The sequence below is a fragment of the Leptopilina heterotoma genome, unplaced genomic scaffold (genome assembly GCF_015476425.1).
Source record: "Leptopilina heterotoma isolate Lh14 unplaced genomic scaffold, ASM1547642v1 Lhet_166, whole genome shotgun sequence".
Lineage (NCBI taxonomy): Eukaryota > Metazoa > Arthropoda > Insecta > Hymenoptera > Figitidae > Leptopilina > Leptopilina heterotoma.
The window spans coordinates 101,718-129,039 of NW_025110882.1; the positions used below are offsets into that span (position 1 = coordinate 101,718).

The 27,322-nt window shown below is 25.9% G+C and overlaps 3 protein-coding genes and 1 non-coding gene across 12 annotated transcripts in view; 1 reads left to right on the forward strand and 3 right to left on the reverse strand.

Moving 5' to 3' along the window:
- Positions 1-326: 326 nt before the first annotated feature.
- On the reverse strand, positions 327-4,831 carry LOC122499259 (LITAF domain-containing protein). Of its 3 annotated transcripts, none has more exons than XM_043607494.1 (4): positions 4,722-4,831; positions 2,147-2,273; positions 1,776-1,932; positions 327-1,610 (listed from the first exon to the last, which is right to left on the reverse strand). In XM_043607494.1, exons 2-4 carry the CDS (start codon positions 2,256-2,258, stop codon positions 1,505-1,507), a joined length of 375 nt encoding a protein of 124 aa, XP_043463429.1. In that variant the 5' UTR covers positions 2,259-2,273; positions 4,722-4,831; the 3' UTR covers positions 327-1,504. The 3 variants fall into 3 exon arrangements, with proteins under 3 accessions (XP_043463429.1, XP_043463426.1, XP_043463428.1); XM_043607491.1 differs by lacking the exon at positions 4,722-4,831 and adding an exon at positions 3,105-3,359; XM_043607493.1 differs by lacking the exon at positions 4,722-4,831 and adding an exon at positions 2,770-2,886.
- Positions 3,577-27,322, forward strand: part of LOC122499257 (protein furry) — a 41,380-nt gene continuing 17,634 nt past the window's right edge. For 2 of the 6 annotated variants that reach the window (XM_043607483.1, XM_043607486.1), the window contains exons 1-25: positions 3,596-3,768; positions 4,422-4,499; positions 4,789-4,860; positions 5,053-5,088; positions 5,368-5,499; positions 5,698-5,882; positions 6,032-6,231; positions 6,932-7,141; positions 7,307-7,514; positions 7,604-7,741; positions 7,930-8,164; positions 8,232-8,635; positions 8,746-9,457; positions 9,675-9,845; positions 9,992-10,181; positions 10,431-10,607; positions 11,964-12,110; positions 12,976-13,146; positions 13,336-13,485; positions 13,845-14,014; positions 14,312-14,583; positions 16,230-16,384; positions 17,636-17,799; positions 22,861-23,046; positions 24,440-24,576. In XM_043607483.1, the coding sequence (XP_043463418.1) occupies positions 4,818-4,860; positions 5,053-5,088; positions 5,368-5,499; positions 5,698-5,882; positions 6,032-6,231; positions 6,932-7,141; positions 7,307-7,514; positions 7,604-7,741; positions 7,930-8,164; positions 8,232-8,635; positions 8,746-9,457; positions 9,675-9,845; positions 9,992-10,181; positions 10,431-10,607; positions 11,964-12,110; positions 12,976-13,146; positions 13,336-13,485; positions 13,845-14,014; positions 14,312-14,583; positions 16,230-16,384; positions 17,636-17,799; positions 22,861-23,046; positions 24,440-24,576 (4,593 nt within the window). In that variant the 5' untranslated portion in view covers positions 3,596-3,768; positions 4,422-4,499; positions 4,789-4,817. Of the gene's footprint in view, positions 3,769-3,860; positions 4,011-4,421; positions 4,500-4,788; positions 4,861-5,052; positions 5,089-5,367; positions 5,500-5,697; positions 5,883-6,031; positions 6,232-6,931; positions 7,142-7,306; positions 7,515-7,603; positions 7,742-7,929; positions 8,165-8,231; positions 8,636-8,745; positions 9,458-9,674; positions 9,846-9,991; positions 10,182-10,430; positions 10,608-11,963; positions 12,111-12,975; positions 13,147-13,335; positions 13,486-13,844; positions 14,015-14,311; positions 14,584-16,229; positions 16,385-17,635; positions 17,800-22,860; positions 23,047-24,439; positions 24,577-27,322 lie in introns of those variants that run through there. The other 4 variants (XM_043607488.1, XM_043607485.1, XM_043607487.1 and 1 more) reach the window with 4 other exon arrangements.
- LOC122499258 (thyrotropin-releasing hormone receptor) lies at positions 17,627-19,732 on the reverse strand. 2 transcript variants are annotated; one of them, XM_043607490.1, is made up of 4 exons: positions 19,101-19,393; positions 18,798-19,015; positions 18,029-18,239; positions 17,627-17,907 (listed from the first exon to the last, which is right to left on the reverse strand). In XM_043607490.1, exons 1-4 carry the CDS (start codon positions 19,258-19,260, stop codon positions 17,819-17,821), a joined length of 678 nt encoding a protein of 225 aa, XP_043463425.1. In that variant the 5' UTR covers positions 19,261-19,393; the 3' UTR covers positions 17,627-17,818. The 2 variants fall into 2 exon arrangements, with proteins under 2 accessions (XP_043463425.1, XP_043463424.1); XM_043607489.1 differs by having other exon boundaries at positions 18,798-19,732.
- Positions 24,951-25,023, reverse strand: Trnaa-agc. Its single transcript has one exon. It is a non-coding gene; the product is annotated as a tRNA-Ala (tRNA).

Consider the following 27,322-nt stretch of genomic DNA (forward strand, 5'->3'; position numbering starts at 1 on the left):
CTCATTTCTCTCGCTTGAGGGTGCTGTCGTCGAGTGTTGTCTGATTGGTCAAAATTGCCGGATATCCGGATTTTATTTTCATCATGTCCATTTGATTTGCGAATTATTTAAATTTTCTATTTAACAATTAAAAAAAAATTATGAGATTAAAATTCAATTTTAAAATGTAATTTTAATAAAATGTCAAAATTATGATTAAAATTAAATTTTAAAATTAAATTTTAATAAAATGTCAAAATTATAATTAAAATTAAATTTTAATAAAATGTCACAGAAAAATACTTTTCAGTTTCTGTGGATTATAAATAATACGATCGAATTAAATATTTAAATTGTCAAGAAAAATTTTTTTTATTTAAATATATGATTAGTTTACAATTGTAAATAACGTATTAAAATTCTAATTCACACATTCTAATACATTATATATGCGTTAAAAAATAGTTAAATAATATTAGATCAGATCATTTTTAATTTATTATTTTTCCAGCTGTGAAAAAAGAAACGAATTCAAAAATTGGATTTGTCAAATAATTAGTTGTTTACCATTTTCATTGTACTCTTTGTAATTAACTATTTCATATACTTAAATGTAAAAGGCACATGATTTTAACAGTAATAAAAAATAAAATGTGCAAAGACGCATTAATTTGTGTTCTCTAGTGAATTTGTGTACTTGTATAAATTTTACAATGTAAAAAATAGCAGATAAATACAAGATCTTTTTTTGCCATGTGTCTTAGTTCCTTTTAGTTAAAATAAATCAAAAAATTGATTTATTCAATTCTCAATATTATTTAAAAGTCCGTTAGAATTTTTGTTAAAAAATAATAGCTGCGTTAAAAACAGTCCTTCATCTTTCACAATAGCTGCGAATTCTTAAAATTATAATTGCGTTGATATTAAACGTGTAAAAGGCGCTTTTGTGAATATAAGTATTTTTTTAACAAAAAACACTTTCGTCAACAATTGTAAATTTTTTCTTTCCTACTTAATTTTTTCGTTCATCCTAAAGGTATTTATGTAGACAATTTTTAACAATTTTCTAAACGATTATTTTTCAATAGGCAAGTTTTGATGAGATTGTAAATTAATTCTCAAGAATCTAAATTACCTTCACCTCATCTACACCAAGTTCAAAGTGACACATTTTTAGTTCCCTTTTCCTCGCTAAAAATTCCAGGTACTTTACTATTTATTTAATTTACTTCTACTAAATAATACTTGTAAATAAAATAATAAAAAAAAGAAGCAAGGAATTAAAAATTCATAGTCAATTGACTCGAGAATATTGAGAAATATCTCTTGAGAGAATAAAGAGAAAATTGAAAAATTATGATGATGATATTTGAAAGATTTCATGAATTAAAAAGAAATTTTTAGTTTGTGAATTTGGTCATTTTCGTTTGGAATTGTTATTGAAATAGAATTAAGAATATTTTTCCTAACTTCTCGATGCTTCGCGTTAAAATGCAAAGTTATTGGTGGCCTTTGTTGTTTTAAATTATCTCCGATAGCGTCCAAGGTATGCTTTGCAATTTGGACATGTGTGGTGTACGTCCATGCACTCGTCAATACAACACGGTATCAAGCAGCATCCGAACCAACAACTGAAATTTAATTTGAAATTTAATTCTCCACTCTTGGAAACAATCGAAATTTAGTCTAATTGAAATCGAATTGAAAACTAGTTTAAATTTTTAATTGAAATCGAATTGAAATCATTGAAATAGAATTGAAAATAATGGCAGAAAGAAAGAAAATTCCATAAATACCCAAGTAATGCAATCACAACACTGGAAATATAGGCAATCATTCCTGGTTCCGTTCTCGTTGTGGTGTCGATTTCTGCATGACAATGAGGACAAATTGTGTGCGTTGCTCCAGTGCCTAAAGGAACGATAGTCGTGACTATGGTGGGTCCATTGGCATCTGAAAATTATTTTTAACTCAGTCTTGAGAAATCATTAAATGTAAATATAATTCTTTCCAAAGAGATATTAATTCCATCTCAATTACAGAGGAATAATTATTTTCTCCAAGAATATACTTTCCCTATAATGAAAGAATACTTTTTTCTGAAGCAATTCGAACGTGAAATTAAATAAAATACGCTTGAAGCAATTAATACACTAAAGAAGCTTACAAGCTTCTGCTGGTGTAAATGGACTGGCTGGTGATACGCCCACAGATTGAGCATAACTAGGCGGTGCAGATGGTGGTGGTTCGTAAGGTGGAGGAGGTCCATTTTTATTCATAGTAGTTGCTTCCACCTAAAAAAATTATTCCATTAAAAAGAATTAATTAATTAATTAATTATTTAAATTTAAATAATTAAATTTATCCATAAATAATACAGAAAACAGCATAAAATAAAAAAAAAATTCAAGGTGGTTATTTTTCGCTTATAGTTATTTTTCACACTATAAAAATCGAAATAAGTTGCATTTTAAACTAAAAATGTGGTATGTTGTTGTAACATTAGGAAAAAAGTCGAAAAATTCGCAATTTTTGAAAATAAGTGGAAAAAACTCTTAACTTTCTTAATTTCCCTGAAAAAAATTTTTTCCTGTCATTTCCCTGACTTTACTGACATGTGGCCACCCTGAATTTCAACTAAAATCTGAATTTAGTATAAAAATTCCGAAAAAGAATTATTTAATAACTTTACACGTACAATGTTTATATATAAGCAATATTGACCTTAAACTTCCTTATAAGGAATAATTAATTATCCGAATCTAAAAATACAAAAAAATTGAAAAATACCTTTTTGTCAAAAAAAGAAAGTGTTCAATAATAAAAGAACTTTAAAATAATATTGTCACATCCTCAACAATTGAAAAAAAACAGCTGCACTTTCAACATTGAAATAATGACGTACCAAAGACGTACGTCATTTGTTTTATCAAATCAAATTTCATAATAGTAAATTTACTTTTATAATTATATAGTATTCATTTCCTAAATATAGGTGCATGACCTAATTGTAAAATAATGTGTCATAGATGATACCACCGCCCAAATGTAAATAGATCCATTTTTAATTATAGAAAAAAGAAAAAGTTTTTATTTACAATCGAAAATATAAGCACTTCACTTACCCTTTAAAGAAAAATGACGTCAAAAAAATGTTATATCAGCTGTTTTTTTTAGAGAACAACTTTGCAATTCAAAACAAATTATACGAATTATACTAAAAAGCAAACCAGGACTTTACAAATTAGATAGAGATGTGAAGACAAAAATACACAATCTACACAATTCTATCTGTATTCTGTCTATGGGGTTTTTTCAGTTTTAACAAAACTTTTTAGGTGGCGCTATATTGCGTCAATTGAAAAATTCTCTCCGTTTTTGCGCTTAATGTATGATAAGTATTACTGTATACATTTACATTAATAATTGACGAACTAAATGACAACAGGTTTTAAAATGATTAAAAATAACTACTCTTTTTTTTAATCGATCGTTAATATGCGTGTTAAAAAAGTTCTTTTTTAAATTTACGTTAGTGTCGTTAACTAGTCGTTATTAACGTAAGTTCCGAATGTATACGTTAGAATTGGTAACTGTTGAAGATCGGTCGCTACATGTGGATACAACTTAAACCTCCTTATTGGCGCAATTTGCAGTTGTCAAAGTGTTATTACTCCTCGTAAATTTATTATTACGAAATGTTTAATTAACGTTAAATAATCGTGAATTGTTACTATTTTCGTATTTTTTTAGAAGATCTAACTTAATACTGAATGACAGAACTGAAAGGTGAGTACTTTATTATTGTCAAAGGAAAATTTTGCCGTTAGACGGTTCACTAGGCGCAGCCATGTTTTAAAACTTTTTGACATTCGCCTTTATTATTACGCATTTAGTAATTATATTCATGTTTTTTTTACTATTTTCAAATACTAATTGAGTGAAAAAATTGTAGTTCTTCTTGAAGATTATAATTTTTTTTGCTGTTAATTGTTAGATTTGTTGTCCTGTAATTGTTATTGTCGAAATGTGTACGTTGACGTTGACGTTGTAACATTTTTTTTGTCACAGTAGACTATTGTCATTGCTCGAAAAACTTGTGCACTTAATTTATTTACGTATTTTTTGTTATTTCTGTTTATCTGAACGATAAAGTTATATTGTGACAATGATTAATTTTTAATCCTACTTGACTCAATTTTAGTAATTTAGTTCATTTAGTTCATTAATTGCAAAAAATGGCGGACTTTTATTAAATACTGTAAATAATTTGTTTATTGAGGTCATTGTAGATAATTTTTTTTGCTGTATGATTCACAGAAAGTTCGTTATTAAAATTTTCACAAGTACATACAAATAAATTCTTTATGATTTTTTTGATGTGAATATAAAAATAAAATGGCATGTTTCATTTGACTGAATATTATTTTCTTTTGCTGTAGAAAAATTGATAAATGTCCTGAAAATGCAATCCTGCATGTAAGAACAAGTTTTGAAATTTAAACATGAAAAATGAAGCGGTAAGTTTTCACGTGTTATCTTTTTTTTAAAGAATCATTTTTGTTTTATACACTCACACACATTGCCTGCTCTTTGTTCTCTAAAAATTGTTTTCTGTAATCAATTTCGTCGAATATTTGATTGAACTTACGATTTTTTGAATTTGGAAATGTAAAAGTAATTTTGAAATATTTTATTATATTTTACATTTTTATTATTTGTTGTAAATATGAAATTTGTACCTCAGTAAAATTAACATGATTGCGATGAAAAATTATGAGGAAATAATGTGAAATTTTTTTTTCACAGCAAAACTGGAGTGACGAACAAATTTTAGGATGTTGCCTGAGAGTGAGGCAAACACTGAAGACATGACTGAAGGTATGTAATTCTGGTTGGTAAAACTATATTTAAATCGGCTTAATGTTAATCGAATGAATTCAAAGAGCTTTCCTGGTGAAAAAAGGAACTTGAAAAGTGCACTTCTAGGTCTTAAGACTCAATTCGATTGAATTTTTACTCTCCTATGGAGATTGGAGTAAATCATCTTTAAATTCACTTTATATTTTACAGGAGGAGAAAATCAAGTCAGCAGTGATAGTGGAGCTGGTGAGTTAATTACAGCAACTAATTATTACTGTTATCGTTATCATTATCATTATCATTAACATAATTTTTTCTTTTGCACGTGTACTTGCAAAAGCTAAAGTATTTATAATTAAGTTACGGTACATCACAGGCATCTGTTACGTTACAAAGCAGGGCTTCACACTTTTAGTCTCTTCAGATGTAGTTCAGATGATGATAATAATGAGACTCAGCAGTTTGATTTTAATTGAGTAAATTTTCTTTTCATGCTAAAAAGGGGAAATTTATTTACTTTTCTAGATGCCTCTGAATCGCGATCTGTTCAGGGGGAGGTTTCGAATGAAGGAACGGTGGAAACATCATCTGGCTTATGTCAAGAAGTTACTGCTGTCCAAGGTGTGACTCAAGGCGACAATAACGATGCTGCTAATGGTTAGTAAAATAATAATTTTTTAAATACTTTTCTTTAATACTTTAATATTTTTTTTTCTGAAAAATATGTATATTTAGAAATTTTTCCGGTTTGAAACTTTTTGTTTCAAACAAAAAGAAAATGACAAATTTACAAATTGACTGCTGTTTTTTTTACTATTCTGATCATTATTGTAATTCTGAAATCCTTGAAAATAGAATCAACCTCGAGTCGAGTAAGCTCAGTGACAGTCGTATTACCTTGGGGAGCGCAAAAAGAAACCTGTAAACCACATCAAATAGCAGACATGGATCTGAGACCAGGAGAATTTGTTATGCGAACATTGTTCGCTGATTTCACGACACAAGCCGAAAAGAAGATGGAAGCTGTTATGACTGATCACGTAAATATTACATTTTATTTTGATTAGAAAAAAAGAAATTTATGGTGTAAAATTGGAAATTGAAAATTGAAAATACAGCTAAATTGGAAATTAAAAATTGAAAATACAGTTAAATTGGAAATTAAAAATGGAATTGAATTTTTCACCAGGAAAAACCTCTTTCGAAAGTTTTACAACGCGGCGAAGATCCACAATTCGATCAATTGCTTTCGGCTTTTGGCTCGGTTGCTGAACACTGTCTGCCATCGATTCTCAGGGCTTTGTTCAATTGGTACGAGAGGCAATTAGTCGACCATGGCACTGATCAAAAGAAACAATCGTCTGCGAAGGAGGATCAAAAAGGAAAGAGGTAATTTGTGATTTTATCTCGAATTCTAATTTAAAATTTAAAATTAACAAACGAAAAGTGAAATAATCTTCTTATTAATAATCGCCGTATTCCGGTAATCTGTTCGTACTTTGAAGTTTGTTGCTGTTTGCCTTGACTTTTTTTCCCCCCAATTTTTTAAATAATTTTTCTTCTTAAATGTTTAAAATTTTGAAATCAATGTACTGAAAGTCATTGAATTCAATTATTTTAAAATAATTGAATTCCAGGGAAAATGAAATTATTTATAAATTCTTCGTAAGAATTCAATTATATCAATAGATAGTAAATTTTCCACAAGAATTCAATTATTTTAAATATAATTTTAATAAAATTCTTCTAAAAAATCCACTTATTTTTTAAAATTTTGCAAAAATTCAATTATTTGTAGAAATAATTTTTTTCACTAATTGAATTCTTTCGAGAAATTGTAATTAAAATTATTGTATTGAAAATAATTTAATTCTTGGCAAGATTTTTATTAAAATTCTTTAAAATAATTGAATTGTTTCGAAGAATGTTTTATCAGAATTGTTGAAAATAATCGAATTTAATTAATATTTTTAAAAATAATTGTATTCTTTCGAGAAATTTTATTAAAATTCTATTGAAAATAATTGAATTGCTTTAAAAAAATATTGATTTTTGATAATATTAATGAGTAATTATTTGTTCTTTACAGTATAATGTATACGATAGTTTCCGGCAGTGTGGAGACTGTTGAGCGAAGTGAAGCGGATTTAATGCAGGAACGAAGGGATTTATCAGTGGAATTTATATTTTGTTTAGTGTTAATTGAAGTACTACGTCAATTACCATTCCATCCAGGACATGAGGATCTCGTAACGTACATCGAAAATATAGCTTTTAAACACTTTAAGTACAGAGAAGGGTATGTACTTGTATCTTACTTGAAAATTTTTGATAATCTATTAAATAAGAATTTTAGCATACGAGTAATGATAATAATTATTATCTTTCCTTCTTTTCCTTATTTTTAGGTGTGAGGCAACAAATACTATTAACAATGAAAGTAATCAAATATTTTTTGTTCTAGAATTCAAAATGAACCAAACGCAGCGAATATTCACATTATTGCTGATTTATACGCTGAAGTGATTGGAGTCCTTGCACAATCTCGATTTATGTATGTGCGTAAACGTTTTATGATCGAATTAAAGGAACTAAGAGCAAAGGAACCAGGACCTCACACTACTCAGAGTATTATTTCTTTACTAATGGGAATGAAATTCTTCAGAGTAAAGGTATTTATTGAATTAAATTTTTTATTTATTTTTATATATTTAAAGAAAACTAATATTTGTATTGTTTTATACAATTTTGTTCATTACAGATGGTTCCTATCGAAGAGTTTGAAGCATCATTTCAATTCATGCAAGAGTGCGCTCAATATTTTTTAGAAGTGAAAGACAAAGATGTAAAACACGCTCTTGCTGGACTATTTGTTGAAATTCTTGTACCTGTTGCTGCTGTGAGTATATTTAATTGAAAAAAATATTTTCTTTACTATTATCTTTGTTTATTTGTTAGTTTTTTCATTATCGAGTGAATTCAGTAAAATAACCCGTCTGCTGTCGCTCACTCGCACTAAAAGAGAGACATTATTGCTGACGGGTTAATCATCAATCTTGAAATTGTAATTTTCTTTTTCTATTTCAGGCTGTGAAAAATGAAGTAAATGTTCCTTGTTTAAAAAATTTCGTCGAAATGTTGTATTCGACTACTCTGGATATGTGCACAAAGAACAAACATCGTTTGGCACTTTTTCCATTAGTAACCTGTCTTCTCTGTGTGAGCCAAAAAACATTTTTCCTTCAGAGTTGGCATTACTTTTTAGCAATGTGCCTCTCTCATCTGAAGAATCGAGATCCGAAAATGTGTCGAGTTGCTTTAGGTAAGTTTCTTGTTATTATTAATCCTATTTATAATTTTATTAAATTTTTTAATTTGTAATTTTTCAGAGGCCTTGTACCGCTTACTTTGGGTTTACATGATTCGCATAAAGTGCGAGAGCAATTCAGCAACGCAGAGTCGCTTACAGAGTATTGTCAATTCACTGTTTCCAAAAGGATCAAAAGCTGTTGTTCCCCGTGACACACCGTTGAATATTTTCGTGAAAATCATTCAATTTATTGCCCAAGAAAGACTTGATTTTGCAATGAGGGAAATAGTATTTGATCTTTTATCAGTTGGCCGTCATGTGAAAATTATTTTAACTCCCGAAAGAATGAGTATTGGACTTCGTGCTTTCTTAGTTGTGGCTGACAGTTTACAGCAAAAGGAAGGAGAACCACCGATGCCCCGCACCATGGGAGTTCTTCCCAGTGGAAATACAATGCGTGTCAAGAAAACGTACCTCAACAAGGTAAATAAACAAAAATATTTTAAATATTTGTTAAAATTTTCGCGTCGTTTTCCGCGAATGCGTCAGAAAATTATAAAGAAATGAAATTTTTGAAACAATTTTCCACATAGATGCTGACGGAAGACACGGCAAAAAGTATAGGAATGTCCTCCTATTTTCCCCACGTTCGCCGTGTTTTTGTCGATATTCTACGAGCACTAGACGTTCAGTACGGACGACCTCTAATGATGACAAGTACACAAAACATTAACAAAGAACCCGACGAGATGATGACAGGAGAGCGAAAACCAAGAATCGATCTATTTCGCACGTGTGTCGCGGCCGTTCCTCGTTTAATACCAGACGGAATGACAGGAGCTGAATTAGTTGATTTACTGGCTCGTCTCACTGTTCACATGGACGAGGAATTGCGAGCCCTGGCTTATCAGAGTCTTCAAACGCTTGTTCTTGATTTTCCCGATTGGCGACAGGACGTTGTTTTGGGATTCACGCAATTTTTAGCGCGCGACGTGCAAGATACATTTTCACAATTAGTCGACAATGGTCTGAGAATGTTGCTGCAATTATTGACAAGTTGGAAAAATGCTCTATCAAGTCCAAGCGTTCGTTCTAAGGAGCAGCCAACAGTTGACACGAGTAGAATTCACATTCGAATTGAGAATGTGAAAAAAATTGAAACTGCACAAAAAATTGAACCAGTTTCGAGTGTTTTTCATTTTGTCGAAGGTTTTGCACTTGTTATGCTGTGCAATTGTCGTCTCTATCCACGACGTTTGGCTGTGCATATTTTGAGGGAAATTAAACTCCTGCTGAAAATTTTGGGTAAATGAATAATTTTTAAATTATCAAATCGAAATGCTTTAGAATTTAAATTAATATTAATTGGTAATACTGTACAAAATTTTATTTTTTGTATTTTGTACTTTTTGAGATATGTAATTGGAAAAAGATGTTATCGTTATGTTTTTTTCTGAGATAATTGCAAATAAGCTTGAGTGTAATCGAAAAAGTTTTAAATCGTTTTAATTATTTTTTACAGGAAGTCTGGAAGACGATCAGCCTGTGATTGATGTGATAGACGCGTGTTGTCCGGCGGTTTTAGAAAAATGCTATCATATGTTGCCACCTGCGGAAAAAGTGGCCGCAGCATCAAATTCGAATGTCGATCTCCAGTGGATTGCTGACAGAAGTAGTTGCGTTTGGACCGCTGGTAAAACATTTGAAAATATTCTCTAAAAAACTGAAAATTCTAAGTAAGAAGAAATGAGTCCTAAAAAATGCTAAATTTAATCAATAAAAATTTAAAAAGTATATGATAAATATAAATTATATTATAAAGTTGAAATTTTTTTTTAGGTTTCCACGACGAGAATAGTACGAAAAGTTCGTCATCTCTAAATTTGAATGGCGCGGATCCCTGGAGCAGTTGTTTATTTGCATTTTTAGAAAAGGATCGTGTTCTTACTCTTTGTTCCAATGCTGTGGCTCATTCATGGCCGATTGTGTTTACTCGCATCAATTCTTTGTACACTGTCGTCGATCCAACGTAAGAAAAAAATTCAATAATATCACCAATTAAATTTTTAAACATTTGGTTTAATTTCGAAATTGAATTTTTAATCTAATTTCCAAATATTAAAGGGAATTTAATATTTCTGTAAATTTCTGTAAACAGTTAAAGTTAATTTTCTAATTTTGTTAGACTGTAAATTAAAATTATTGAATTTTAATTTTCTAATTTTATTAGACTATAGTAAAATTATTGACTTTAAATTAATTAATTAATTTGTTTTAGACCTGTGAACGACAATAGAGCATCCCTCCTGAGAAGTTCAACTGCAATTAGAAAACCCGTTAATGAAAGAGATATTTACATGCACGTTTGGAAAAATTACCTGACTTTTGGATATCGAGTTGTGCCTCCAATTCCAAGCCCAGTTGTTCGATGTGCAAGTCCCGATCTCAGTCTAAGGTAAATAGAAAATTTTCTTATTTATTTTCCGAATTTTTTTCCGGTTTATTGTCTAGACAATTTTACTGTCTATAATTTTATACATTAATTTTTATTCATTTCGTTTGCATCAGTATTTTTTTTGTTATTCTTTGTCATGCATTTTGGTCGTATAATTAAAAGATCTTTTAAGAACCGAGTAACGCAAATCTTTCATTGGCATTGCTGAAGTTAATAATCGGAATTTTCAGCTTTTTTTAACAAATTAACAATTTTTAATTATGTTAATAATATTAATATTAAAAATAATAATTAATACTTAATAATAATAATAATACAAATAATAATAGTAATAATAATAAATAATAATAATGGCTGAGTGCGGCTTTAATAATAATTATTATATTAATAACGTTTTTTTTTTAAATTACTAGTATAGAATAAAAAAAGTTAATTTGGTATGGGATTGACTGGACTGCTTGTCTCTTACTTTAAATTTCTGTAGAAACTCTATTTAAAATTTAAATGGTTTTTTTTCGAAATTTAGATTTCTTTTTGAAATTGCTCATTTTGTATTTTTCGAATTAAGGTCATGTTATTTAGACTTAAAGAGCCGTTTTTCCATACAAAAGTATACGAGGCATGTGATCACTGAATAACATGACATTAAGCTATTTTTTTCTTTTTATTTTAAACAGTTTTTCTTTTCTACATACTAACAGATTACAATTTTTCAAATTAATTTTTATTTTTTCCATTTTTGAAAATGTTTTATTCTTTATTTAAAGCACTGGGAAATTTATTTTCTTTCTTATTATTCTTCATTTAGCGTGTAATATTATTTATATTTTTTAACATGTAATACAAAAATTTTAGTATTCTTTTAATTATTTAATACTTAATTATAAAATACCATTGGTTTACATTTAATTAATTAAATTTATTAATTATTGATTATTAAATTAAATATTAAAATATTAAAATATATAAAATTAAATATTAACTGAATATTTAACTATCGATTGTTAATATTTGATCAGTTTGTTTATATTGAATTAATTTAGTTTTAGAAATAACTCTGTAATTTACTAATTATTAGAATATGTATTCATCTTGTATTCAGAAATAAAGATAGGGATTTTTTTTATTACTTTTTAAAATAATATTATCCCAAGCTCAATATTTTCGAAGAGTACAAGTAATTTTTTTTTCTTATAACGATATGTTAACTTCGCATGCCAGTATTTTTGTCGTTATTCGATTAATTTTTTTTTTATATTTTTTTTTCTTGGAGTTAGAATAGTAGTAATTTGCGAGCAGTAAAACAATAAATTGATATTATGGAGCATTGGTGGTACACTGTATTGCATACTCTAGTGGTCAGCAAACGGTGGAGTTTGGTGTGTTGTGCATGAGTAAGGAGTTGAGTCAAAGCCTGGAAAATCTCGGTGGGGCGCAGACCCTACCGGGTCGTTTCTCAGTACCCTCCATTTCCGGAATCTACACCAGACATAAGAGGACAAGGTGAGCTTTTTAAAAAAAAAACCAAAAACAAAAAAAATCGCTAAACGGTTGCTGCCTCTCATTCACCCGGATCGAACGGTCGTTGGTAACTAATTTCTCTTATAATCTCAACGATGTTAGATGTACTTTTCTCTATCTTCTCTATTATTAATCGTTGCTCCATGTACTTTGGCATGATGCTTTTGTTTCTTGCAAAACGATTTCTTGGGAGCCTTACGACCGTTCCTGATCGATCTTCTTTGATGCACAAAACACTTGATTGTATTTTAATTCAACATTTTTTATCCCACAGTCATTCTTAGATTAGTCGCAGATTTCGAATTCATCATTTAAAAAAAAAAAAAAAAAACTGGTTGAGGGCTCATTCTGTTTTTGTTCACGCAATGATGATGAAAAAAGTCGACTCTGGTTAGATAAGCAATAAATTGTTTTTTCCAAACAATTTCCTATGATAAATAAATAAAGTAAATATAAAAAAAAATATTTCACAGGAAGAAATCTTCTCCTTTCTTGTTTAACCAGAGAACACTGAATTTTGTGATTTAATTTTATTCATTGTATTTTTTTTTTTTTTTGGTCAGTAAATAAACAGAATGATCATTTCTAGCTATTTTAAATAATTTATTTATTTAAAATTTATTCCAATAATTTATTTATTTAAAATTTATTTCAAATAATTTATTTATTTAAAATTTATTTCAAATAATTTATTTATTTAAAATTTATTTTAAATAATTGAAATGATTTAAAATAGATGTAAATGGACATTTTTTATTTGCTAACTGCAAATCGAATTGTGGTTCGAGTATTTTCTTTTCTTTCAAATAAAATGTCAGATGTGTAATTTTACTTACAACATTCACAGCTCATCGCCAGATAGTCTGTCCGCTGAACGAGGTGACAATAAATCTCCAGGAACAAATGCCAGTCCTTCAGCTTTGTATAAATTAACAGTGCCTTTACTCAGGTGCGAGGCAGTTGATGTTAGAGATGCTGCCGTTCAAGCAATTGGCAAAGTAAACGCTGATGCACTAAAGTAAGTGAACTTTTTCTTATTTTCCCTTTTTTCTTTATTCTTTAATCGTAAATTAAATCTTCAAAGAGTTCATTTTTGCTTTGAAGTTATAAAAGAATAATTATAAAATATATTTTATAATAAGTATTTTTAATAAAAATTGATCGAAATATTTTAATTGAAATTGAAAAAATTTTTTCTTTACTTTAGAGATTTAATGGAGGAATTGGTGCCCTATATTAAAGAAGCTGTTGATAGAAAACAAGAGAATATGCGAAGACGACGAAGACGTGATGCTCTTCGATTACAACTTGTCCGTGTTTTGGAATTAATCGCCGAATATGGAACATTTGGAATCTGGTTAGTAAATATTTTAATTTGTAGTAAAATTTTTTACTTTGCAGTAAAATTGTAGTAAATATTTTATATTTTTTTCAAAGTTTACAATTTTTTGCAAATCTGATTAATAAGGAAAATAAATTATTTATTTGAAATGATTGAATATTTCAGGGATTTTTTTTCTGTTTTTGTTTGTTTACTTTCTGTGAGTGGAATATTTAAACTTTAGTAAAATATAAATTTTTTAATTAAAGAAAACTTTTTAAATTTAAAAATATTTTATTTAAAAGCAGTTTTCATTGTTAAAAAAGTATCACTTTTTTCACATATTTAGAAGTGATATTAATCCATTTTTACATTTTTGTATTGTTCATTTTTAGCCCAGCGGTGTTAGACCGTGAAACACAATCGCTGCATCCCACTTTTATTGAATATATGGATGGTGCGAGATTATTTTTGGAAAATGAAAATGATAAGGAAGCCCCTGCTGTTCGGGATATAAAGTTGCATTTTTGTAATTTTATTCGAAAAATGATTAAGAGCTTCACATGTAAGTGATTTACTTATTTATTTTATTATTACAAAAATTTATTTTTTTTATTTTTTTACATGAAAATTGTTTTTACTTTCAAAATTGAAAACATTATATCTGTTCATTTCTTTTTTAACTAATCCTCCAAAAGTCTCTTTTATACGCGTGAATAGAAATCAAAAGCTAAAGTATTTAATTCTTTTTTTATTAAAAAAAAGTAATATTGCCAAAGTGGCTTGAACACTTAAAAAATCAATTGAATGTAATTTTGTAAATAGCAAATTAATTTAAAAAACGTTTGATCTATTGTTTCAGTGGAAACGTGTCACACACTTTTAAAAAGGGATTTACGTCGCAATTTATTTACACTTTTTGCCAGTTGGGCAGGACCTTATGGAAGACCTATCACAAGTTCTTCATTATCGTATGAGGATGAGAGGACCAGCTCTGAATTGCAGCTCTTTGCACTTCAAGCCATGAGTGGATTATTGTGCTGCGGACCATGTTTTAATCCTCAATCCCTATCTGAAGAGGGTGCAATTCTATATCAGTGGCTAGATCTTTTATTATCCAGCAGAGATGAAAAGGTATATAATTAAATAATTTAATTTAAATTTCTCTAAATTTGGACATTTTTATTTAAAAAATATTTTTTTATTATAATAATAATATTAAATAAAATGAAATCTTCATAAAGAATGTGAATAAAATTTTGATTCTCAAAAACTTCAATTGTTTTAAATTTAATTAAATTTTATTTGATACAAATTCTAAGCTCTCACGTTTCTAGTGTTTAAAGTTTTAATCAACTACAATTTTTATTAGTCAGAAAATGTTTTATATGTTTGAAACAAAAAATATATTAATAGTTTACAAAAATGGGTCGACTGGAAAAAGCTGTTCATTTTAAAAATATTGGATTACATTTTCAATGTAAATTGATATGAAAAATGTATTTTTACATTTATTTTATTTTCCCTACATTTACTCATATCAAAGAAAGCGAGAGTACATGTGACCTGGACAGTGAAAAGGGACCTTACGTGCGAAAACAAGTTTTCGAGAAAACAGCAGTTAAAGTTTAACTTAGAAAAACCGCTGATTACGAATATGATGTTAAATTGACAATTTGACAGTTGACAGCTGTCAACTTCTCTAAAAAGTGATCGTTTTTTGTAAAAAAGACAGTAATAAGGTTTTTGAGGTCGCTGATTACGAATATGATATCAAATTTGAATTTTAACTGTTGACAGTTGTCAAAGAAACTGCCAACTTTTCTAAATAATAAAAAATTATCGTCTTCGTTATTTTAATTTGTATAATAACGAAAAATCAGTTTTTTCGTATTTTTACTCTTGTTTCTTTTAACTTAAAAAATTTTTTTTTAAAACTTCCAATCAACTTATGATTTTTTGGTTTTCACCATCTTAAAGAGCGTTTCAATCCCTATCCGAATCAACAAAAAAGTAAAAAATGATTTTTTGACACGTAAGGTCCCTTTTCATAGACCAGGTCACATATACTATTTTTGAATAACTTTATATTAATTTTTATTTATTTATTTACTGTAGTGAAGGAAATATACGTCCGCTTCTATTTATTCATTTCACCAACTGCTTTTTAAAAATTTGAAATCTTGTAATGCATTAAAAAATTATATTACACGTAACAAATTATTTGTGATGATTGAAAATGGCAGTAATAATAAAAAAATGTTTAATAAATTGTACATTTTTCGAATATTATTTCTTTCTGAATATAAGAGCTTTTTATTTAAAAATAGAATATTTGTAAAAATTTGAGATATCGTGAAGAATGAAATATTTCGTCGATGTTATTAAATAACATGTTATTTTTATTTTTAATAAAATAAAACTTTGTATTTTTACATTTACTTTATTTTCCCTACATTAACTCGAATAAAGCCAGAGTATATACTATTCTTGTGTAACTTTATATTAATTTTTATTTATTCATTTCACCCACTGCTTTTTAAACATTTTTAATCTTTTAATAGATTAAAAAATTATATTACATATAATAAATGATTTGTGATGATTAAAAATAGCAGTAATAATAAAAAATGTTTAATAAATTGTACATTTTTCGAATATTATTTCTTTCTGAATATAAGAGCTTTTCATTTAAAAATAAAATACATATAGGTATTTATAATAAGTTGAAATATTTCGTCGATGTTATTAAATAACGTGTTATTTTTATTTTTAATTAGATTTATATTCTGGCCCGAGAAACAGTTGTACTACTTTTGGAAGGAAATCCAGATATTGGAGCTCTTCTTGAATGGATTGTCGATCGCTGTTACACTGGAGCTCCTCAAGTTGCTGATGGATGTTTCTTAGCACTGGCAACTATTTTCAGCGCGAGGTAATAATGAATTTCTATTTATAAATTTATAATTTATAAATTATAATTTATGAAGAAGAATTTTATTAAAATTGTATTGAAAATAAATGAATTTTTGCGAAGAATTTTACTATTTATAAAAATAATTGAATTGTTCGTTGTAATTTTATTTAAATTGGATTAAAAATAATTTAATTCTTGCAAAGAATTTTAGTATTTATAAAAATAGTTGAATTTGTTTCGAAGAATTATTATTAAAATTTTAGGAAATAAATGAAATTTATGAAAATATTTTAAAATATTTGAATTCATTCGAGGAATTCAATTAAAATTGTTTTGCAAAATAATTGAATTCCTGCAAAGAATTTTACTATTTATAAAATTAATTGAATTCTTCCGAAGAATTCAATTAAAATTGTATTTGAAAGTAATTGAATTTTTGTTAAGATTTTACTATTTAAAAAAAATAATTGAATTTTTAAAATTTTGATTATGAATTTATTTTAAAAATTTATATTTGCAAATAAAAAATTTTGTAATTTGCATAACCATAATTAATTGAATATCACGTTCCACGCGCTAGAGCGCGTAACATTTGCTAGTTAAATAATAATTACTAAGTCATTGGAAATAATAAATAATTAAAATTGATCATCATTCGGAGATAAATACATTGATTTATTTAAAATTCAATATTATCGACAAATAATAAAACGTAACAAATATACAAGTAAATAAATATATAAATAACTAAATAGTAAAATATTGTATTAATATAAATATTTTATTTATTTTTATTATTTTATTATTATTATTATTATTATTATTATTACTATTGCTATTAGTTTTTATTAGATATTTTATTTCTATTATATAAAAACAATTTTGGTAAGATTGTGGCCTTTGGTCTAGTATTTCATTTTTATTTAGTTATTTATATATACTTATATTTAAAATATGTAGGAGTAACAATTTTTTATAACAGTGCGTGTCCTTGACACTTATTCGCTTAATACTTTATAATCTCTCACTTTGGTTTGATTTAATGTTCAGTCACTTGAAAATAAATATTTAAAGCTGTAAAAACAAACATTAGACACTTGAATAGATATTATCACAATTATTTCTTTAATAAATGTTCAGTTGAGAAAAAAGCTAGTCAATTATATGTTTGCTATTATAAGAACTAGTCAAGTTTAACTAATAATATTATTAATATTTATTTGACTAATAAATATTTAAGTGTTTAAATATTTTCTTTTCTTTTTGTAGAGAATATCCTTGCGATCATTATACGAGTGTGATAAATGTAACACTGATGAATACGGGATGTCCAAGAGCACCTGTTCACGATGCTGCTTTGCAACTTCTACAACTACTTGATCAAAGATTCTTTGGTAATGTGAGTCCTTTGATTGCTACGGAATATGATAATGGTGAGTAAATTTTGCCCTCTTAGAAAGATTGCATTTCATAAGTCTCTTTCCACGGGCCGTTAATTGTAATTGTTCGTTGACGGGAAACTGATCCGCCTGAATCCCCAACTAAAAGAAATATAGCATTTTTTCAAAATTAATAATTTTATTCCTCGATTGTTAGAATTTTTGACGAAAAAAAAATATTCTGGTTTTTTTTCGCTACTATTTGTAATAAGTTAAAAATTACCGTATAAATTTCTTTGACTAGATCGTTGCGTTGACGAGAGTGTTTTGGTATTTTTACGTTGACAACAGTGGCATAATATATGTACGACCATTGATCGGAAATTTTGTCCTGTTGCACAGTATAAAACGAAATTTATTCCATAATTTGTATCGAATAGTATATGACTTAATCGTTGGGCTATAATAATATTCACGTGTGGTTCTTCGTTTCTCTGCAAAAAAAAAAATTAGAAAGAAATCGATAAATTAATATTTTTAAGAAAGGATTCTTTGTGACAAAAATTCAAAGGCAAATTTTGTCACTTCCGATTCAAGAGCACTTTGAAATTGAAGCATCACATTAAGTGAATTAAATTTTCTTTGCGTGTTTGCATTTTTTTTCAGAGCAATTAATTATTCCTGTCATGGAAGGAAAACAGATTTATGTACATATAAATTCTTTTTTTTTTCGCCAAGTATTTTTTTTATTGTCTTAAAATTGAAACTAAATAATGAGAACGAATTTCAATGTCGAAATGCGTGTTAGAAATTTTAAACACTGTCCTTGCTCTTATTCTTTGCCCATCGACACTAACCGTAATATTGTTCACAAACGTAAATCTTCTTGTTTACAATAACAAGGGCTCTCACTTGTGTGTGGAATCGATTCAGTTAATCGTTTTAGCAATATGCGAGCTTTGGAATGTGGGGAAATTTAAACACTAGAAACAAATTTGCAAATAGAAACAAAGGAAGAAATTGAATTTGAAAAAAATTAGTAAATATCATACCTGAATGAGGAAGTAGGAGTAAATTCTTATGACGTAAGCTGGCAAATTGAAACATAGAAAAACACTAGAGACGATTAGCAGCATTTTGGTAACTTTTGTTTGATTAACAATCGACGAACGTGATGATGAATGAGAGGAATTTTGTCTACTCTCACGAGAACATTGTTCAGATTCAATTGTCAATGTTTTTCTCACTCTAACAGTACGCCAAACTGATACTGCAATTAATGTATTTAAGATCACAATTAAAAAAAATGGCACCACAAATGTTAATACAGTGTCAATGACATTATAAATACTCGCCCATTTTTGCCATTCGTCGTCTAATGTGCACATTGTTGAATTTAAAAATGAATTTGTTGCCTCCACTTTTGAGAATAATAGAATAGGACTGCAAATTAATAGACCAATTATTGTTATTGTGAGAATAATTTTTTTCGCCCGTTTCACTGTGCACAGCCATTGTCGTTGTAGTGGATAACGTACGGCGACAAATCTTTCAACGGTGAACGATACGACGAACCAGGCACTCAAAAAACTACAAACTGTCGTTAGATAGGTGAAAAATTGACAGAAACCCTGTCTATCGTATAATTTCACTTCGATCATTCCCAACCATGTGATAAATAATGACAGTAAAAAACCAGTGTCACTAATGGCCAGTGATGCGAGATAAAAATTTGATGATGATCGTCGCATTTTTGAGCAGAAGAATACACACACTGAGAGACAATTACCAAGTGAACCAAGATAAACAAGAAATGGTATATAGTACATTTGAAAAGCGTGCAGTAACATTAGTAACAATTCAACGTCATTACTGTACATAACAGTCTCGATCGTTTTATTATCCATGATTCTTTTTTAATTTTCAAATTTCATTTTTTTTTATTCTTTCACTCCGATTTTTTCCAGTTCTTCTTTTTTCTTTTTGTTATTATTCCTTTCTTCTTTTTATATTAGTTGTACTAATATTATTTTTTCAATTAGCAATTTTCGTTGTTTTAATTTATTAAATAATTATTTATTAATTTATTTAATTATGTCTCTAAATTTTCGTTTACTCTCTTTCGCTTTGGTTTTGTGGTATTTTTTTCGTTTTTCATTTTCATTGACTATTTTTATTGAGTATTTTAATAATTAGTTATAGTTCATCTTAAATTAATAATAGTAATAAACAAACACTGAATTATTTATTTAATGTTTTTATTTATTATTTATTTCTATTTCTTATTTTTATTTCTATTTAGAGTTCAGAGAATTTATATTTTCTATAGTGGTGGAGTATTGTTTTGACACTTGGGAGACATTAATGAAATTTTATTTTGTCTTGGTTTGACGCAACTCTTTGTCCTAATTATTTAAATGGTTTTAATATTTATTTAATTAAATTTATTTTATTTATTTTTAAATAAATTTTCTTAAAATTCTTTTTAGTTATTTAATCACTTGATTGATTTTAATATTGGTTTTCAATTATTTAATTTCTTTTATTATTTTTTAAATAATTTTTTATTAAAGTTTTTTTTACTTATTTATTCGCATAATTGATATTAATAATTGTTTATTTGATTTTATTATTTATTTAATTGGTTTTATTATTTTATTAATATTTCTTATTGTTAAAATTTTTTTTTCAATTATTTAATGCTTTTTATTAGTTTTGCTTCCTCATAGAGGAAGTATTTAATTATGTTTTTATTGTTAAAGATTTTTTTCAATTATTTAATCAAATGATTTTAATATTAGATTTATTGATTTTATTATTTACTTAATTGGTTTTATTATTTTTTTTTGTTTTAATATTTTTTTTCACTGTTTTAGTACTGTTTAATTATTTTAGTGTTTTTTAAATTGTTTTAGTATTTTTTTAAAATTGTTTTAGTATTTTTTTAATTGTTTTATCATTTTTTTTATTTTTTAAATATTTTTCTTATTGTTTTTATGTTTTTTTGTATTATTTTTTTATTTTATTATTTTAATATCTTTCTATTTGGTTTCAATTAATTTTTTTTAATATCTTTTTTTATCTTTTTTTATCTTTTTTTAATAGCATTTGAAGTTTTGAGGACCTTTCTAATTGTGCCTAGTTTAGTTTTCAATAATTGATTCTTGTTTATGTTCATTTTAATTGTTTTTGACGTAGTTTTCAAAATTTCAGTATTTATTTTTAATAATTTAGTAATGAAAAAGGTCTGTTTACATTTATTGAAACACATTCATTTTAATTTTATCTGAAAGTAGCTTTTAATAATTTCTTTTTTTATATTCTGCTTCATTTTTATATTTATTTTTTCTTCATTATTCTTTTGTTCACTTTACATTTGAGTCTTTAGAATTTATTTTTTTTTTTACAAATTTTCTGAAACTCGTGCTTTTCCATTTCTTTATTAATTATTATTATTATTATTATTATTATTATTATTATTTCATTGTTGCCTTTTAATTTATTGTTTATTATAAAAGTCCTTTTATGTTTTCTCAGATTTATTTTCTATTATTTCTTCCTTAATATTCATCTCTTATTAAACCTAATTCTGAATATTGTTTGTTTTGATTTACTTTTTTAAAAAAAAGATTCTTTTATTTACTTTTTACTTAAGAATAATTTTAAATATTAGATTTATTATTTATTTATTATAATAATTTTGTTTATTCTTAAAGATTATTTATTGAAAAATTAAAATTTTAATATATTTTTTTTTATTTTAGAGTACGAGAGGAGGAAAGAAATTATTTTTGAATTTAAAAATGCGAAAGAGTCCTAAGTTTTTGATGAAAAAACTTTAAATGATTTGTATTGATAATTAAATAATTTTGTCAATTAAAAAAGTTATTACATTTGAAATTTAATAGATTTCACTCACTATTAAAAAGAAATTTTCAATTAGCACTAATTTTTCAACAAGGAAACGAATCGGTTTGGCGCCCCAGTTATTTCTGCTTGGCGGTTCGACGATCCTCTCTTGATAAAGCGCCACACGCAACAAACCTGGCTTCTGCGCGTTGTCAAACAAATTGCATCTTTTTCTCATCTATATGTGCGCAAAAGATTTAAAAAAAATGCTATTTATCAAACTTTGTAGATTTATTATAAAAAACAAATACAAAAACAGAATATTAATATTTTAAAGAATCGTGATTTAAATCTATTCGTCATTTTTTTTTATTTATTTATTGCATATGGTATATAGTTTCTGTGCCAAACGATTAGTCATCTATGGATGCTAAATATGTGGTGTTTGTCTAATGTCAATCAATGCAGATAATTAATGTTTTTCATCTATTGTTAGATATTTCATTTGATAAAATTTATTTTTATTTTATTTTTCCCCATATTAAATAGTCGCTCCGATTTAGCTTTTTTTGTATTTACAAACTTTTTTTTGACGGTTCTTTGTTTGAAAAAGGAATGGTTTAATATTATTTAATTCCCTTTCATTCTTTTATTCTGACAAATATACCCTCCAAATAATAAAGTTAGATTTAACAAACAATAAAACAGGCCAACAGTTATCGAATGTGAAAAAGTAGATGAAAAAAAACTTTATTTTCAAAAATAAATATTTACAGTTTTCAATTGACTGATTCCAACAAAGAGGTTTATATTTTTTTTCGCATTGCAGAATAAAAGAGAAAGAAAATTTGAGTAAATAACAAAAATTGTAATAAAGAACACTCTAAAGAGAAAGGCCGCTCCTTTTATTTGATGAAAATTACGTATAATAATGATTACGAGCCAATCAATTGTTAGATGAAAAATCGATATTCTTTGAACGTGTATAAAATATTATATTTGTAAAGAATATTGTAAAACTTTTAATTCATAATTAATAATGAAGACAGGAATCCAATAATTAAATTTTTTCTTTTTTTTTATTATAAGAATTTTTCTTTATTGAAGAAACAGAATTTTATATTTAAAAATTAATGTAGTAAAATTTTTACTACTCTAAGACTATAAATACAAGGTTTTTTTAAAATTAATTTTTAACAGTTTAATAATGTAAATTAATTGATGTAAATTTTGAATCATAATATTAAAATGTAATTATTCTTTTAGGACAAGACGAATTGGCGGTTGGTTCATCAGCTGCTGGGACAGGACAAATTAGTACAATTACTGGTGGAAAATTACGAGGTGGTACACTTGATGCTTTACTATCAACAACTTATTGTCGAAATCAAATGTACCTTTCACGTCAACTTGCTCAACTTCATCCGGAACTGACAATGCCCATGTTTAGTGGTGAGTTTAAATTTGAAAAAGAAAATTTTTTTCTTTCAATTGAACGAAATTTATTTATTTCTTCGTCAAATTGAATTTTTATTTCAATAATTCAATATTTTAATTATTCGATAAAATTATTTTTTGGTAATTTTTATGTGAAGAATTCAATGATTAGAAATCCATGCGTAATTTTGTAAGAAATATATTTTTGTAACTGCAAAAAAATGGTAAATGAAAAATTTCATTTTTATTATTTTTGAAGCATTTTTTTAATTGAAATTTTTTTTTAGACTAAAAGAACAAAAAAATAATATTTTATTCATATTTTTTATTTGACAATTCATTCGTTTATTTTTCTATTTAATTTCAGATAATTGTTTTTGAATATTTTTTATTTTCTACGGATATTTCAAAATTTTTTATTCAAAATCAATTAGAAAAATAAAAAAAAAACACAATTTTTTTCTCAATAGAAATAAAGAATCTGGAATTAAAAATTAAAAATTAAAAAAAAATTTTTTTAACGATATCTCAGCAATTAAAATTATTAAATTGATTGATACGTTATTTGAAAGAGTGAGATTTTAATTGATTTCTTTGATTCGTGCGCTAATTATATACTCTTTTCAGTATTTCTTATTTATTTTTCCTCGTCTCTATTTTAAAATATATAGACTATTTCATCCACTTAATTTTTTTATTATTTTCATTCATTTATTTTATTAATTTCCAATTATAGTTGAAGATATATATATTTTTTTCTTTTCTCTTTTACCTCTTATCTTCCTTAATCTTTTTACTTTCGAGTTTTCATTCTAAAATAGTGTGCACGTTAGCTCGTCTGTTTTTAGAATTTATGCAAACTACAGGCTTTTTCAGGCTTTATTTTCAGACGTGATCTTTTTTCTCTGAGGAAATCCATTGTAATCCTGCGGATTTCGCCCTCAGCCTAGTAAATTTAGTGAAATCAATTTTACTCGATTTCATCAACATTAGAATATATTAGAAAAATATTTGAAAAAATAAAAATAAAAAATTTAATTCTAAATTAATTTAAAAAAGTAATGAAAAATTATTTAGTATTCTTCAATTATTATTGGATGGATGATTCTGTTTATCTCGTTAAATACTAAACTAAACTAAAAGTAGATCTATATTTAATTAATTATTCGAGGAATTTATGGAGAACTGATTTCGAAATATAAATTAAATTCCATGATGCATAACTTATTAAGTATTTTTTAAAATTCTAATTTTAAATTATAATGAACAAATTTTATAAAGTGTAAAAAATCTTTTATTTTTTTATTCAAATATTAATTTCTTCTTTTTTTTTTTTTTGTTGTCATATAATTTGTTTATCTCTCGTTAATTTCTCCTTCTTTGATTAAAATATTTCTTATTGTTTCAGAAATCACACACAGATTTCAAACTGCTCGGAGGGAAGTGCGTCAGTTGCTGCTGCAATATTTACTTCCTTGGCTTCATAATATGGAACTTGTTGATCCAAATGTTCCTCCACCCTCGAATCCTCTTAGTTATTACCAGGTGAGTTATCATTTCATTAGCACTATCAGTAAAGAAATTAATTTTCATTTCAATATTATAATTTCAAATTTCTCCTTAATTATTCATTAATTAATTTTCTTTTAAATATGAATTATTTTTATTGGTAATAGCTTGTTTATCCAGAATAATTGACTTCTTTTATCTATTCAAGTTAGTAGTCCGGCTCAGGAAAAAATTCACAAGAATCTCGTGAAAAATACATGGAAAACAAATGAGAAAGTTGCTTCCTTTCTATAATAGAAAAGGAATTTTACTCAAAAAAGGTCGATTAATATTTAGAAGAAAATTACAAAAATGAAATTTAGAATTAAGGAAGTTTACAAAAAAGTGTATGGATAAAAAAAAAGAACGTTTGGAGGCGCCGGGTATCGATCCCGGTACCTCTCGCATGCTAAGCGAGCGCTCTACCATCTGAGCTACGCCCCCTGATATTATTTACTCGATGATAAATTTGAGAGGACCCAGTGGTCCATCGATGATCTAGTTTTGAATTCGAAAAAATTCGTTTGGATTGTGTAATTTCGAATTAACAACAGATTACACATTAGAGGGACGAAGTCGAAAGTAGGAACAAAAATAGAATTAAAAAAGTAAAATTTAAATTTAAATCGTAATTCGACTCAGTTATAATTTAAATTTTAATTAACTACATTTTTAATTCTGTCATTCTCTTAAACGCTTAAAGGCATTTCAAAAAGTTTTAAAATAATGTTTCTAGACATTTTTAATTAAGTTATATTCTGAGAAATAATTTTAAAATTTATTTTCCGAGCACTTTTTTATTTCAAAAATATAAAAAATGTCTATTAGTTTTTTTTTGAAAATTCTGAAAAATAAGATTTTTGAAATTTTTCAATTTTATTGTTTCAATATAATTGAATTTTTATAAACAAATAATTGAACATTTTTGAAATAATTGAAATTACTTTGCATTCTATTAAAAATAATTGAATTCTTTTAAAGAATTTTATTTAAATTTTTCGAAAATAACCAGGGGATGTTAGTCACTGTAATAATAATTTTATTTTTAAAATATAAAGTTAAAGTTTTAAATCAATTTTTTGCTTCTAAAAATTATATTATTATTCAATAATTATAATTGTTGAATTTGTCTTAAATTTTTATAATTTAAAATTTCTTAATGTTCAAATAAATAAGTATAATTATGAACAGATAAGATTATTCTAAAAAAATGAAAAAATTCTTTGTTTAATTCAATTATTTTCCAAATTTTCAATTAAAATTATTAAAAAAACATTATTTTCAAAAAATTTAAAGAAACTCATCAAAAGAATTTAATTATTCATAAAAAGTCAAATAAAAATTTTTGAAGCCATTTATAGATTTATTTATATTTGAAATCAAATAAATTTAAATTTGATGAGAAAAAAATTTGATAGGAAAAATTAGGACAAAGCTCGGAATTTTGTTGAACGAAAATTATAGTAGACAGCCTGATTTATTTAGAATGGAATAAATTTTTAATAAAATAATCACTACTAAAATATAATGTTTACTCTCTAAATTTGAAATAAGTGAAGAGTCATCCACTAATTTAAATTAGAAAAATTTGCTACTAATTTTTAGTAAAATTTTACTCCGTCATTCTCTCTAAATTTGTATTTGTAAAAATATTTACTAATTTGAATGAATGACTAACTTTTTGCTTTTGAATTAGTAAATTTTACTAATGAATAATAATTTCCACTAATTTATTAGTAAAATTTGCTAATTAGTAAATAATACATATGAATTAGTAAAAATGTTTACTAATTTGAATTAGCAAATTTTACTAGTAAATAGTAATTTCAATCAATTTCCAAATAAATTTTACTAATTCAAAAGCAAAAAGTCAGTTACTAATTGAAATTAGTAAACATTTTTACTAATTTAGTAAAAAATTATACTGAGAATTAGTAGAAACTTTAATTAATTCAAACTAGTGGACTAGTTTTCACTAATTTAAATTTAGAGAGTATGAAAAACTTTTTAATAACTTTGATGTAATTTAATTACGTATTTAATTACTTCATTTTAGCTAACGGAATTGTATAAATAATCATAAAACATTTCAGTTGTTAATTAGTATTTTTGAAAAAATGTAACAATATAAAAATTATAACTCGTAAGTAATAATTTTTGTCTTTGTTACATTTTAATTAAGAGATTTGCGCTCTTCTAAATATACTTTTCGTATTAATATTAATAAAAAGAGGATAAATATGAAATAATTAGAACACATGTATTAAAAAAGGAAGAGAAAAATAATTATTTTTAATTTTGTTAATTTAGAGCAGGTACTTTTTTTACTGTCAAAAATAATTTCGAGTTATTTGTTCATTTTACTTTTATTTTTATGTTATCATTTTCAACTGATATTTTTAATTTCAAATTTATTTTTTTAACACTTTATTCTTAAAATCTAAATTAGGTATCTTTTGGATAATAAACTTGGAATGAATTCTTGAGTGAAATACTTTGTGCCGGCAATTTATCTGTGAGAACAAGTCCATTGAACTCGAATTACTAAATTTATGTGTGATGAGTACATATTATAAATTTTTTTTTCGTCTAATGAGTACAAATTTTTCTTTAATAATTTAAAAAAAAAATTTATTTATACTTTTTTTTTACTAAAAGTTTAATTAGTAATATTTACTAATTAAAAAGCAAAAAGTCATTCACTAATTTAAATCAGTAAATATTTTCACTATAATTCAAATTT

Bases quoted from the DNA above. Each gene is read 5' to 3' on its own strand.
- LOC122499258 (XM_043607489.1), bottom strand. From the start codon at position 19,652: ATGGATAATAAAACGATCGAGACTGTTATGTACAGTAATGACGTTGAA. The intron at 18,240-18,797 runs GTATGATATTTA...TTTTTTTTGCAG, and splicing joins ACTCCTACTTCCTCATTCAG to AGAAACGAAGAACCACACGT. The intron at 17,908-18,028 runs GTAATTTTTAAC...TATTTCTTTTAG, and splicing joins TAGTCAAAGAAATTTATACG to TTGGGGATTCAGGCGGATCA.
- LOC122499259 (XM_043607494.1), bottom strand. From the start codon at position 2,258: ATGAATAAAAATGGACCTCCTCCACCTTACGAACCACCACCATCTGCA. The intron at 1,933-2,146 runs GTAAGCTTCTTT...AATAATTTTCAG, and splicing joins ATTTACACCAGCAGAAGCTT to ATGCCAATGGACCCACCATA. The intron at 1,611-1,775 runs GTATTTATGGAA...ATTAAATTTCAG, and splicing joins GTTGTGATTGCATTACTTGG to TTGTTGGTTCGGATGCTGCT.